At 43.0% G+C, this 14,786-nt stretch overlaps 1 protein-coding gene across 1 annotated transcript in view; it reads left to right on the top strand.

The window, feature by feature from the left end:
* C2_2H18orf21 (chromosome 2_2 C18orf21 homolog) overlaps positions 1-14,786 on the top strand; it is a 153,899-nt gene that overhangs the window by 119,984 nt on the left and 19,129 nt on the right. Inside the window, exon 3 of the mRNA XM_069219775.1 lies at positions 876-1,081. Coding sequence (XP_069075876.1) covers positions 876-1,081 — 206 coding nt within the window. The remainder of the gene's footprint in view (positions 1-875; positions 1,082-14,786) is intronic.

The raw sequence follows: 14,786 nt of genomic DNA, 5'->3' as shown, positions 1-14,786 counted from the left end.
AAAGAGAGGCACAAGTAAAGTCCCAGGAACAACTATAACTGCAATGAATTGTTTATCAATGAATGGGGTTCAACACTTATAATTGAGAATTTAAGTTTTTGTCAACAGTCTCATGGTAGTATTCATACATCAAAGGCCTAGATTATGAGTGCCCTCGATTTTTACAATTTAAATTACTGGTTGTACGAAATTATAACGTCTGCACACCCTTGATACATTTAGTTGAGTTAAACCTACTAGGTTTTAGGTAAAACCCATTAAAACCCCAATGTTTTGGCAAAACTCTGAACAGGTGCTATTTATCAAGCCCAAAAAATGTCAAACCTTGCAGTGACCTATTTTATTGGGTGCAGTAGATTTGAATTGTGAGAGCTTGATTAAGATACTCTGTCTCAGACCAAGTACTCCTTAAGTTGGACAGGAGGTAAACCATGCAGTCTCACTTTTAACATTGTTGTACTTACAAAACTGTGCAAAGTAATGCAAACTAAAAGGCTAATATTAGTTGAAAGCACCACCCCTGACATGGGATCACTTAGTACATCAAAACTTTGTAATAATTATAAAATGTGATTGTAATGCAACTTTATAGCTTTTGAGATATCTACATTTCTTTTTTTAATAGTTTGTGATTTTTGAGTTTAGGTTATATTTTAATATCTAACTGAACTATTGTCATATCTTCATAAGTCATCTTTTATTCTTATATTTATCAAGACATTCAGTCGCTGTCCGTGGTCAGTGCTCTGTTTCTCACTATAATCTTTGATTCAAGGACACTCTTGTTGACGAAGCAGTGTAATGAACCTTTTTTAAACAAATTCTTGCTGTATTGAAATCCATAATGTATTTTCATTCTGGACCTTCCCTTGCAGAACTGAAAGGTAAACCCACAGACGAAAGGATATGCCCGTTTTGTTTTGAGAGCCTTGTTCCTGGTAATCATACCGTGCGCCTCAAACCCAAGATGAAAATCACCACACACATACTGAAGTTACTTAAACAGGAAGCAAAGAGCTGCAGACTCAATCTGAAGCAAGTAAAACTTTTGAGAAAATACAAACTCTCAAGAAGCATGCTGGTGAGACGTGATTTTATTGTTCAAATTAACAGTTACTAAGAGCTCAGCCAGGATCAATACCCTAACAAGTGGACATATCTAGCACCTTTTGCCAATTTTCATCAAGAAAAGCCAGATATCGATATCAAAATGTTCTCAAATTAACCTTACCACTGCCCTAATGTTTGTCTACTCCTGTGTCCAGTTTTCCAAAATGTTTTATTAGGTTGTGCAATTCCTTTGTACCACATTCAGGGAAAATTATTTAAAAAATGTTTAATGACTTTACATGACTGATATTTCTGAAGCAGACAAGCAACTTTTGGACCAATTAAAGGATTGTCCAGAGCATGGCAAAACTCAAATATTTTTAAATGTATTTCTTTAGGGGTGGTTGTTTATAAATGCACAATTTAGTATGTTTTGTAGCCACAAGACACGTGTCTAGTCATGACTGATTTTACTGGAGAGCTTGCTTAAGGTACATCTTTATATATTATCTTTTACCATTTCTGATTTGCCCTCAGAAGCAGATCAGCATTGAAGATTTGCACATACTTCCTTGATGCTCTTTATTGTTGGGGTACCAAACCATTTTAGGTTTTCAGTGGGTTTGGGGTGCATACAGATACAAAATCTTGTCTGCTGCAGGCAGCCCCTTGCAAAATCCTCCCTCATGCTTGAAATGCAAAAGCATTTCTCCTCCGATCACATGGAGGGTGCAGAGAGGCATGAATGTCTCTCTGAGCATTTCTGCTGCCCGATCGCGATGTGATAGGGCAGCAGAAATGCCACTAGACACCAGGGATTTTTTTTTTTCTTATTTCCAATAAGGGGAGCAGCCCCTTGGGCAAGGGCCGCTCACAGAAATCCACTAGACAGCAGGGAACATTTTATTTATTGTTTTTTTTTTATGTTTGGGGAGCGACCCCTTGGGCTGCCCCCAGGGGCGGCAGAAAACCCCTAGACACCAGGGATAATTATTTTTTTGTTTATTTTTATTTTTTTATGTTTGGGGAGCGACCCCTTGGGCAAGGGTTGCTCCGGGGGGGGGGGGGGGCAAATTATTATTAGGCCATTTCGGCCTATATTTGTTAGGCCAAACCGCTAGACACCATGGATTGGTGTGTGTTTTGTTTTGGGGTGGCAGCCCCTTGGGCAAGGGTCGCTCCCCATGGGGGCACATTACTGTGGCAATCTGCCCTTGGGGGCAGATTGGACTATTTTTTAAAGGCCCATCTGCCTCCAAGAGGGGCAGAAAGCCCACCAGAGACCAGGGAAGATTTTTTTTTTCCAAATAAGAGGTTGGGGGTATGGCCATACCCCCACCCCAAATAAATGGGGCCAAAGTTGTTCTGCCCACCAGTGGGCAGATTGGGCAATTACCCCCGATCCACACCCCGGGGGGACAGAAAGTCTACTAGATGGAATAAAAACAATAAAGGAAAATAGTGTGGTGGTGGCTACCAACCAGTATGGGCCTGGTTATGCCCCCACCCGAACTGAAGGGGCTAACAGTCATTCAGTGCCTCCCTCACGCACTAAAACATCTTATCCCATGGCAAGCAAGAGGATATTTGATTATTTTTGTTTTTTGTTTTACATTTGGGCCATGAGAGCTTGGTAACTCTCAAAATCGTCCCACTTGGAATGGTGAGGGCTGCACTTTTTTTTACTTTGGGAAGCTGTCATGTAGAAAAATCCACAAGACCTAGACACATCTGAAAACTAAACATCTAGTAGATTCCAGGGTGGTGTGCTTTACATGCACCCCACACCATTTCCTTACCCAAAATGCCCTGCAAACCTTCAACTTTGCTGGAAAGCACACATTTTTCTCACATTTTTGTAATGGAACCTTCCGGAATCTGCAGGAATCCACAAAATTCCTACCACCCAGCATTGTCTCATCTATACCAATAAAATTTCTGCTGCACTTGTCAGCCTAAACATTTTTTTTTTTTAAACTGCCCTTTTGGACCCACTTTGGTTCCCCCTCAATTTCGACGTGTTTTTGTCTCTTCCCTGTCACAAACACTTGGCCCACCCACACAAGTGAGGTACCATTTTTATCGGGAGACTCAGGGGAACGCTGGTTGGAAGGAAATTTGTGGCTCCTCTCAGATTCCAGAACTTTCTGTCACCAAAATGTGAGGAAAAAGTGTTTTTTAGCCACATTTTGAGGTTTGCAAAGGATTCTGGGTAACAGAACCCGGTGAGAGCCCGACAAGTCACCCCGTCTTGGATTCCCCTAGGTCTCTAGTTTTCAAAAATGCACAGGTTTAGTATGTTTTCCTAGGTGGCGGCTGAGCTAGAAGCCAAAATCCACAGGTAGGCACTTTGCAAAAAACACCTCTGTTTTCTTTGAGAAAATGTGATGTGTCCACGTTGTGTTTTGGGGCATTTCCTGTCGCGGGCACTAGGCCTACCCACACAAGTGAGGTACCATTTTTATCGGGAGACTTAGGGGAACGCTGGGTGGAAGGAAATTTGTGGCTCCTCTCAGATTCCAGAACTTTCTATCACCGAAATGTGAGGAAAAAGTGTTTTTTTAGCCAAATTTAGAGGTCTGCAAAGGATTCTGGGTAACAGAACCTGGTGAGAGCCCCACAAGTCACCCCGTGTTGGATTCCCCTAGGTCTCTAGTTTTCAAAAATGTCCATGTTTGGTAGGTTTCCCTAGGTGGCGGCTGAGCTAGAGGCCAAAATCCACAGGTAGACACTTTGCAAAAAAACACCTCTGTTTTCTTTGAGAAAATGTGATGTGTCCCCTACGTGTTTTGGGGCATTTCCGGTCGCCCCAAACAAGTGAGGTACCATTTTTATCGGGAACCTTGGGGGAACATAGAATACCAAAACAGGTGTTATTTCCCCTTGTCTTTCTCTACATTTTTTCCTTCCAAATATAAGACAGTGTGCTAAAAAAGACGTCTATTTGAGAAATGCCCTGTAATTCACATGCTAGTATGAGCACCCCAGAATTCAGAGATGTGCAAATAACTACTGCTCCTCAACACCTTATCTTGTTCCCATTTTGGAAATACAAAGGTTTTCTTGATACCTATTTTTGACTCTTTATATTTCAGCAAATGAATTGCTGTATACCCGGTATAGAATGCAAGGTGCAGCTCATTTATTGGCTTTGGGTACCTAGGGTTCTTGATGAACCTACAAGCCCTATATATCCCCGCAACCACCACTCCAGCAGATGTAACGGTATATTGCTTTAAAAAATCTGACATTGCAGGAAAAAGTTACAGAGTAAAACATAGAGAAAAATGGCTGGTTTTTTTCATCTCAATTTCAATATTTTTTTATTTCAGTTGTTATTTTCTGTAGGAAACCCTTGTAGGATCTACACAAATTACCCATTGCTGAATTCAGAATTTTGTCTACTTTTCAGAAATGTTTAGGTTTCTGGGATCCAGCATTGGTTTCACACCCATTTCTGTCACTGACTGGAAGGAGGCTGAAAGCACAAAACCTTTTAAAAATCGGGTATGTCCCAGTAAAATGCCAAAATCGTGTTGAAAAATAAGGTTTTCTTTTTCAAGTCTGCCTGTTCCTGAAAGCTGGGAAGCTGGTGATTTTAGCACTGCAAAACCCTTTGTTGATGTCAATTTCAGGAAAAAAAAACACAAGCCTTCTTCTGCAGCCCTTTTTTCCAATTTATTTTTAAAAAACGAAATTTTCACTGTATTTTGGCTAATTTCTTGGTCTCCCTCAGGGGAACCCACAAAGTCTGGGTACCTCTAGAATCCCTAGGATGTTGGAAAAAAAGGACGCAAATTTGGCGTTGGTAACTTATGTGGACAAAATGTTATGAGGGCCTACGCACGCCCTGCCCCAAATAGCCAAAAAAAGGCCTGGCACCTGAGGGGGAAAAGGCCTGGCAGCTAAGGGGTTAAGAGCTAGAGGTCTATATGAGGAGCTAACAGTAGAACTTTTCCAGGCTTCAATAACTACCTAATCACAAACTCCTTAAGGAATAGAGGGATCATTCCAGCCTCTAAAGATTTAGCAAATCTTTCTAGTGGTAAGTATTCTAGGGGTAAGAATATGCTTATATGTGGGTGGGGGTTTGGCCAGGAAGATAGCATGCTAGATGCAGCCTGTGGGTGCTCCGTCCTACCCCTAGCTCATGCAACAGTCCTGCTGCATATATGGCCCATCCAGCCTCAAAAAACACAGCAGCCTGCTCTGGAAGGAGCCTAGTACAGTTTGTGAGTGGAGCAGTGGTTTAACGCCAGTCCTGAGTGCTGCAAATTGAATCAGGTCTGCAATTAGAAGAAGCAACGAGTATTCAAGATACTGCCTGAGTAGAACAACTTCCGGAACTGAAGATTGAGGTACTCTGGCCGAGCTCCTCTTGCTATCTAGAGCCAAGGGGCAATGATGGTGGGCGTGCAAACAGCTAGGCAGAGAAGTGCAGCAAGACCAGTGAGTGAGGCAGGGGAGTTCAATAAATGAGCCACGCTGGTGTGGGGTTTAGATGTTGTGGGCGCTGGGCTTCCCAGTGCATCTTGCCTGCTCCAATTTGGCACCCCTGAACATCCTGCAGTGGACTGGGAGCATTGAGACTTTGAGTCACCCTCTTCACCCTTCCCCTCCTACATTGGGTGACTTTGACTCCAGAGTGAGACATGGCACGGGTGGCACACCGATCCTGAGGAGAGCCAATGAGGCCTGGGATGGTGACAACCCTGAGCGAAGGTGAGGCCCTAGGGTTGAGCATCTAGGGATGAGCCCCGAGCGAAGGTGAGGCCCTAGGGGTGAGTGCCCCTATGGCGTTTGACAAGGAACCAAGACATCCCCAGCAGGGCAGGATTGATCAGTACACAAAAATGGTGGGGCCCCACGTGAGGGCTGGAGTGAATCCTCCTCGATGCCTGGCGATTATTTGTCGATTCAGCCCCTTCCAATATCCTAATATTGTTTTGACAAGATTGCCCCTCCAAATCTTCATTCTGGGCATTGGTGGCAGCCAGCTAGCAGCTTTTCCATTTTGCTAAAATGGTTTGCGTTCGAGGTGACATTGTCTTCAATGTCCGATATTCATCTCTTGTCCCGTCTAGTCTTGCATTCTGTCTATCCAGGCATTCCGTCAGTTTGGCCATCCTAGAGGACATGGACACAATCTTAATATCAGTGGAGTTTAAGCTTCAGTGGTATGATGTCTGTTCCCCCTTCCGCACCCCGGTGGGGGTCTCTTGTGAATCCATTTTTGTATCTGTGGCAGAGGTTGTGCAGTGAGTCACCTTCCTCAGATCAAATCAGTTTGTTTTGCTTGGAGTCTCCTTTCACCTTGCTGAACTGCTGTGTGTAATCTTTGTGCTTATTGTACCGATGCACCCCTGTTACTCAAGGTTTATGTCGCATCAGGCCTACTTGGCTAGGCTCGTGAGATAAAGGTTGCTCCAATTTCCAACCAGGCACCTTTTAGTCTGTCTTTTGCCAGTTCAGATTTCCTATTGTATGCGGGCCTAACTCAAGCCACACCTTGGCAGCCCGCCGGTCCAAGCCGGGTGTAAACGCTACTTGTAGATTTACAAGTTGTGCATTCTCCACTGCTGGGTCTCTCCCTCACCACCTCATTTTACAGGTCTAATGCCGTTTCACTATTCTGGAGTTAATTGTCACATTTAGAAACCCATTATTACTTAGTTGGCCATTTTACTTGCACCACAGCAATGAACTTTTTTTTTTCACAACAGATTTTATTGAGTTTCAAATGAACAATAAGGACACAATGGTCAGCAATGTTACAAAGCAGGTAATCAAACACCGTTTTATAACAATGAACATAGAAACTGCACAGAAGGTCCACCTCACCACCCAATCACACCCGTGAACATTTAGGTTAGACGTCATAGTGTACATATATAGCTCAGTTTGTACCCTCATATCCATATTCTCTGATCTCAGCATTTAGCAATGCGTTTATCGATCGGTCACTACGTAGCGTGATTCCCCGATAATCCGCCCAGCACCGCCAGATCTTACTATATTTTTGGGGGCATCCTCTGGTCTGATAAACCGCCACTTCCATACCCATACAATGGTCAGATCTCTTCTTCCACACTGCCATCTAGGGGGGAGTCCCTGCCTTCCACTATTTAGCAGAGTCTCTCTCGGCCGACATCAACCCCAAGAATATGAGAGTCCATATGTATCTATTACCCCTGATATCATCTATAAGGTGTGGAAGGCCTACCCTAGGAGTCACAGGAATCGTCCAAAAGAGTACCCCACTCAGGCAGGAGATCACCGCTCCCAGAATCTCTGCAAAATGGTACACCCCTTTGCAGAATGTATAAAGGAACCCTCCTCGGTGTAGCATCGCAGGAATAGTTGAGAATCTGCTACCTCCATGCGCCACAGTCGTTTCCTGGTATAATAGACCCTATTGAGGTATTTTAGTTGAATGAGCTGCAGTCATGCCGATGTGGCCGCCTCCCGGGGAGGGGAGAACCCACAGTGTCGGTCCAGTCATCATCATCGAGGCTACTGCGTGCAGTCTCCCAGGCCAGAAAAAGGGCCAGCAGTGTGCGAGAGCTGTGAATAATGATGGTGCGGTATTGCTTTGCTAATTTATGGTATCATAGATTTTCCGCTAGCAATTTGCATTCCGAGGGATTAAATCCGGGATGGAATCAAGGCAGCCTATATATGGGGGAAGGTAGTGATGCAATTGTAAGTATCGATCAAATTGACTGACTATGATGAATGCTGAATCCTTGCTGAAGCTCCTGAAAGGATTTTAGGATTGTGTCAGACATCACATCTCCCTGTGTGGATATGCTGATCAAGTCCCACTTCTTAAAACCTTCCAGTTGTGCCACTTGTTTTGATAGGAATCCATGCCAGAGCGGTGTCTGAGCCAAGAGCCTCTCCTTCCACTCAATGCACCACAGAGTAGATTTCCATATAATCAGTACTCCTAGTATTGCTTGGAGGAGAAGCTCTGTCCAGCCTCCCCCATAGAGATACTGCAGCAAAGGAAGGCCATCCATTGCCCACTTCTCTGCTGCATCTATTGGGTCAGACCAGCAATTGACTTTTGAGGAGTATTTTGTCTGGGACACAGTCTATGGGAAATTATTTGCCATTAAATAAACAGGATTGTCAAGCCAATCAATTATCATTGAGCTAGAACTAAAAGAAAAAAAAATAGCCAGTGGCCAGTCTTGTGTAGCCATGTGCAGATCTGACAATTTGATGTAAGGTAGTGCCCTGAGGTAAGAGTTTTCCTCTAGGGCATAGCAGGGTTATTTTCTTAGTTTCCTGTTCCTCTGTTACTGCTGCAGTGTTAAGTTCTTATGAGTAGTGCAGTCTTTGTCTTGTGGTTGCAAATGGAGATTTTCTGAAAGAGCGTGCAAAGGAAAGTAAATTATAGGTAAAATAGGTTAATAATTTCATAATTGCAGTTAACAAGAAAATCAGACACAAAAGTCTCTCTAAGACAGTTTTGACAATGTTTCATAGGTGATTTATATATAATTATGAAAATGGTGAAATGTTAACTTCTCTGGGTTATCACACAGTCCCTGATAACTTATTTGTAAGCAGTAGCTGACAGATATATGTTAGCTGAAGTCCTGAGACAGTGCAGTGTATCCGTAAGGTTCATTACCTTTATAGTATTCCAGCCAGATGTTACACTGTTTCATTATTTTTCTATCAATGTTTGGAACCAATACATTGAAATACAACTTCAGAATGTGACTTGATTCCTGCCCCCCTTCCCTCCGCCCGACCTTCAATTTAGCCACGTTCTAGCAAGAATTAGCTTTGCCTGTGATCTGTTTGACCACTATATGTTTAGGTATAGTTCTAGAACCCTAGGTTAGTATGACAGGTCGGTTTGTATTTACATATGGCACTACACTAATAAGTATGCAGCAAATTATACCTTCACTGTTATTTTTCCTTAGAGATATATGTATAGTTCATCAGATCTTTAACTTACTTAATAATGTTTATTCTATCTGCTCCAGTCAATGACAGCATTGCCATATCATGCCCATTTGAGTGTCCTGCAAGTTCTGCAGAAGCTCTTATTTTGTCTCATCCTGGACCAGTAGAAGAGATGGGACAACTTTTCCTTAATTTTCTTAATGCCCACCTAGGCCTGTCGCCCGGACTAAGTGCATAAGGACATTTTTATGTAGCGGAGGTACACTTGCTGGTCCAAGGGCATAATTTGAGGGTTCACTATGAAGGATACCCTCTCCCCAGGCCACCTTCAACCGATATTTGTCTTTAGTCTGCTTCCCCAAACCTACATGAGCGGGGAACTCTGTCTGTACTTGAAAGTCGTCTTCCTCCAAAGGCCCTCCAGCAGCTAAGAACTCCTATAGCTCTGATTAGAACCCCAACTCCAAAACTTGGAGTCCTTCAAGATACGTTTGTGAGAACCATGATGCACATGAAGTGTATCCTCTGTATCCTTGGGGCCTACCTTTGTCTGGCATTTAGTTTGACCTTTTCGAGGTCTCTCTTACTCAAGAGCTACTTCTTCACTGGCTGGATGGAGGAGGACACTTCCATCCAACTACCAACCGGCTGCTACCACCAACCTTGGTGCTATTATGTAATTTCCCTGCAAATACCTTATTGAATGTCATCCCTAAAATGTACAACCTAGTGGCTGCTTATATCACCACCGCCACTGCCAAGGGGAAGGTAAAAACATAGCCACTGTATAATTTAGCTTCATCTCCCAGAGAGAAAACTTTCTTTGGATCTATAATCTTTTTTCTTCTTAGTCCTGTAAGCACTGGTGTCTTGGAGGTCAGTAACCTGGCCCCCACCCATGTAAGCAATAGGCATGAAAAACAGTGTGCAGGAGACAATGCAGTTTTGGATATGCGTTCACTGCTACATCAGAGACTCTTTCCTACACATCGAAGCTTACCATGGGCATCTCTGCTGGCCCACTGACATAGTCCTCAAGAGTTCTAAATCAAACTACCAGTCCGAGGGATGAAAATAGAGTCCATTTGCCAGGTAATACTTTTTAGGTTTAAATAAGATGAGCTAATATATTTCCCCATTACGTTATGTAAACACTGATGTGCAATATCAAATGTAGAATCAACACAAAAAGATACTCAGTTCTAGACCCAGTGACCCTTTATGGGCCTTAGGGGCAGCACAAAGCAGGGGTAACAAGACACAAAATGCTAGCATGAAATCCATCTAAACCTACTTCCCTCAACACTCCCAAAAGAGGACCCTGGCCCATCTTGTAAACAACTTCATCCCATCTATCCCAGAAGCCTCTCAGATAAACCAGCATTATCACCCTGAGCCACCCTCATCCTGTGTCAGAAGGTAATGACTCTGTAAAAACCTTAGCCCGGGTCCATCTTGGTAAACGCATATTTTTTCTGTCCTGGTCCATTTTTAAGTGTATAGGAAATTCCTACTGGTACAACAAGATCTTTTGTCATAATAGTTTTCTTCTTTAATAGTGGCCCAGAACTTGAACCCGGAAAGAGGATTCCTCTACACTGCAGCCACCAGTGTCTTTTCTCTCCATTTTGCGTTTGGCTGTTTCCTTTGACTCAAAGACCACAGACCGTCAGCTGTTGTTTCAACTCACTTTACATATCCACAACATTTTGTGATGACGACTCCTCCAGCTTAACTTCCACAGCTTTTGCCAAAGACTCAGTGGAAATAATTTTCACTGATAAGTCCTTGTTCAGTTCACTAATGAAATGTAGGAGGCCCCTCTATTGTTGTGTAATGTCCAGATCGGTGTTTGGAATAAGCCTCCCTTGCAACTCCTTCTGTCTATCATGGCACATTCATGCCCCTGCAGATGGTGCTATCTCTAGCGGTGTCAGTTTCTTGCACCCATCATTAGTGTGTCCAATACCACCCCTTGTATTTGTTTCATGCCCTTTGGGACTGTGTCAGGTAAAAGGTTTGGTACCAGTCTCCTACTCTCTACCACAGTGGAATCTGGTCACTGGGATCCAAATGTCTTGACTACTGATGAAGCCTCACACCCTCCATATTCCTCATCTGCAGATTTACTATGTCATCCATCATTCTTTGACATCCCATAATCAGCTCCACCCTCCTTCACTCCCACCCAGCAAACTGAATTTTACAATGCTCCCAATGCCGATCGAATTCAGTCCCTGGCAGCTGGCCCGGCACCACTGAAACTGTTGAATGATGCAGAGCTGGACCTGTGAATTGGAGGTCGCCAACAAGGAACAGTGTCATGCTCCACTAGCATATCGGAGACATTAGAGGACTATGTTGAAGAGGCAGGGGGGTGGAAACGTCGGAATAAACTCCAATTTGTTTGCTTTCCCAAAGGAGATGAGGGAGGCCTGCTGCAGTTTTTCTTGGAGGTATTGCTACCAATGTTGATTCCTGCAGAGAAACTCCCCTCTTCCTTTGTTGAAAGAGCATACAAGGCACCAGCACAGAGAGCTCTTCCAGGGGTGCCACATAACCTCACAATGCAAAACTACTTAACCACAGCGATCGCAACGAGATTCTAACAGCTGTTTGCGAAGCCTACACCAAGTCACAGTCGATTTTGCATGCTTCATGGTATTTCCTGAATATACTAGCTTAGTCTTTTATCAGGGAAACCATTTGAGTGGGTGAAGCAGAACCAGACTATAATGAATGTGAAATATATGCTCTTATAACCAGCAAAGATGACATTACCATTTAATTTGAAACTCTACATTTTCAACACGCATGAGGGACTGGGTTTCAGAGGGGAAGGATCTCATTAAGAAACCTGCACATTCATGAATGCTACGCATTTAGATGGCCACAGCGGGACCTGGGCCTATATTGAATGGCATACGCACATATATAACTATTGCAGTGAAGGGAGAATTTGAAATGTTAAGAGTGCCCACTCTGTTTTAGCCCCTACATTCTGGTTTTAGTTCTAGTGGGAAATGTGATGTTTTGGGAACTTTGGTGTGCTGTTATTGGTGCCTCCAAGGCCCGGGTGTAGAGGCACCATCAGAGGATTCACAGCATATGCTTTAGGTACAGAATTAATGGGAGGAATTGGGATGTCACTGCTTGAGTTGTTGCAATTTGTTTCAATTAGGTTTTCTGTTTTTGCTGTTCATCATGGGCAGGGCTTCATAAGTAAGGCACAGACATGTCATGGAATGATAATGGCCCTGTGATAGTTTCAAAAGGGGAGACGTTCCAGAATCGGTTTAACTTGGAAATCCAAATATATTGTTGCTACAAGAGATGCATGTGATGGACACTAATTATAAATTCCTGCTATATGTCAAGACAATTTCATATGTGGGACTGATCAGAGGTTAGCGATCCTATCCATTAGTCACTCCCCTTCAAAATTCCAAGGGTTTGGCATGACCATTTAGGTAGATATTGAATGTTCACGGAAATATGTACAATGCTAATGATTCTGAATGTTTACTCCTCCCCACTGTTAACAACTAACTTTCTGCAGTTCCTGGATTGTACCCTAGATCAGGTGCCACTGAATTTAACCAAAATGGATGCAGATTTAATGATCAGCTGGACCTTGATTGAACAAGCATTTGCAATGCAGTCAGTTTCACATTTGTGAAAGTTAGAGCTCTTGGAGTTGAAAAAGGCTTTTCTTTAAACTTTTGCTTTTTAGTATGCAGTGGAGTGAGAATATTTGCATAAGGCTAATGCCATGCGTATGAACTAGCGGCGCTGGAGAACCAGAAAATAGGAAATAGGTTATGAGGGAGGGGAGACCAGAGTAATATGCTCGCTGCGTGGTGCTGCCAGATTGTGCAGATTTGCTAAGATGTATTGGGTTTACATGTACCTCGTACTCCAAAGATGGCAAAGTTAAATATTTATATGACTTGGATTTTAATGGGTGCACAGGGTCTTGTTTAGTTTGGGTCTTGTACTCTGAAGGAGATGCTGAGCATGGTAGTTCCAAATTTGCACCAGCAATGAACAGAGGGAACTTCCACATAGACACATAAAAGATTCTGAAAGCCACTCTCCTTGAGGCCTACGAAAGCCCTCAGAACATTGGAAACGCCATAGGGCCATGGATGAATCACACGGAAGTAACCTCATTAATGTCACTGTATATTGCTGTGTCTACTATAGGACTACAGTGTCATTACCCCTGGACTACATTTTACTTCTCCATTCCAATGTGATGCCACAGTATTCATTAGCAATTTTATTGACTGTTGCAATATCTCAGATATAATTGCTTGCTGTATCTATCACAAATGGCAATAAATAGGATTGATAAAATATAGAAGTAACGCCTAAATTACGAGATGCTCTTAAGTTTGAATTCCTCTAATTCTATCATCAGTCTCTGTAAACTCCATCTCAACCCACTGTAATCTTTGGTCTGACAGTTTACATTTATAACATTGCTGTGGTACTTGCAGACACACCTTTAGAAGATGGTGTTTAAGTGGTATTTAAATTATGACAGAAGAGATTATTTAAATAAACATAAACTGCAAGTTAGTTTTTCTGATTTATTAGGCATCAGTTAACAATTAAGTAATGAAGGTTTTGCAGCTTGATCCTTTTGTGGATTCACATGCTTTGCATTATTTTGCAATATACTGGTTGAGTCCGGAATTGTCTTTTCTTTTTTCTTTTCATGTGGTCATTATCAGCCACCATTTGGTGGTAGGCCACATCCCATGTATGAAGTCAGATGGTGTCCTTGGATATTTCTGTGCGTAGTCCCCATCATCAGATTATTTTAAAAATCTACTGAATCGCTGAAGACTGCGACGAAAGGACAACGACGAGAGAGAAGGGGACTCTTCTCTTTTTTTCCGAGGGACCTAGTCAGAACAAACCACATGGTCGGAGAATGAGGGCAGGTAGGGGCCATGGAAAATGCCCCCTTTAAATTCCACCTCAACCGCCACCACAAGTTTGCTCAGAGAGACCCCCACAAGTTCTGTAACCTCTGTCTCCTGGAAGACCACAGAGAGGAGGACTGTGAGACCTGCACCACATTCATACAGAAGACCTTGAGGGTATGTTGAAAACAAAGGCTTCAACACTACACTATGACCATCCAGAAATCACAGGTATCACTGAAGAACCTCATGCTGTCCAGCCATGATGACGACAATGTTGAGGAAGCTGAAGAGGTCTTTATGTCCCTAGAAATCAGGGACACAAAAAGTATGTCAGATTTGTATAGACAGAGTACACTACCAGTTCACAGTACTACCATTTGGCATAAAGTCAGCACCACGTGTCTTCACAGAGTGCCTTATTGCAGTTGCAGCTTATTTTATAAGGAGGAGAATATACGTATACCCATACCTGGATGCCTGACTAGGAAAGGCGAAATCAAAACAAAAATGGCAAATAGATATTCAAACAGTAATCACAACTTTAGAATGCCTGGATTTCTCCTTAAACCACAAGAAGTCATCGCCACAACTGGAAGAGGAAAAGATTTTCCTTGGAGAGACTCCAAATTCAAAGACAGCGCGCGGATACTCTGCACAAAAGAGTATAAAGGCGACGGCAGAGCAAGATGACCTATACAAGAAGGGGCAGTCTCTGACACTGAAGGGCAGTCATAAAACTAATGGGCATAATTGTGTTATGCACACCACCTATAACATGCAAGACAGCACATGCAACCTTTCCAAGAATGGATCTCAACAAATGGTCACAAGCCACCAAAGGTCAGAAGGATCTAGTGGTTGTCACGGCAAAAG

The sequence above is a fragment of the Pleurodeles waltl genome, chromosome 2_2 (genome assembly GCF_031143425.1).
Source record: "Pleurodeles waltl isolate 20211129_DDA chromosome 2_2, aPleWal1.hap1.20221129, whole genome shotgun sequence".
In the NCBI taxonomy this organism is placed as follows: Eukaryota; Metazoa; Chordata; class Amphibia; order Caudata; family Salamandridae; genus Pleurodeles; species Pleurodeles waltl.
This window is presented reverse-complemented; position numbering and strand designations above follow the sequence as displayed.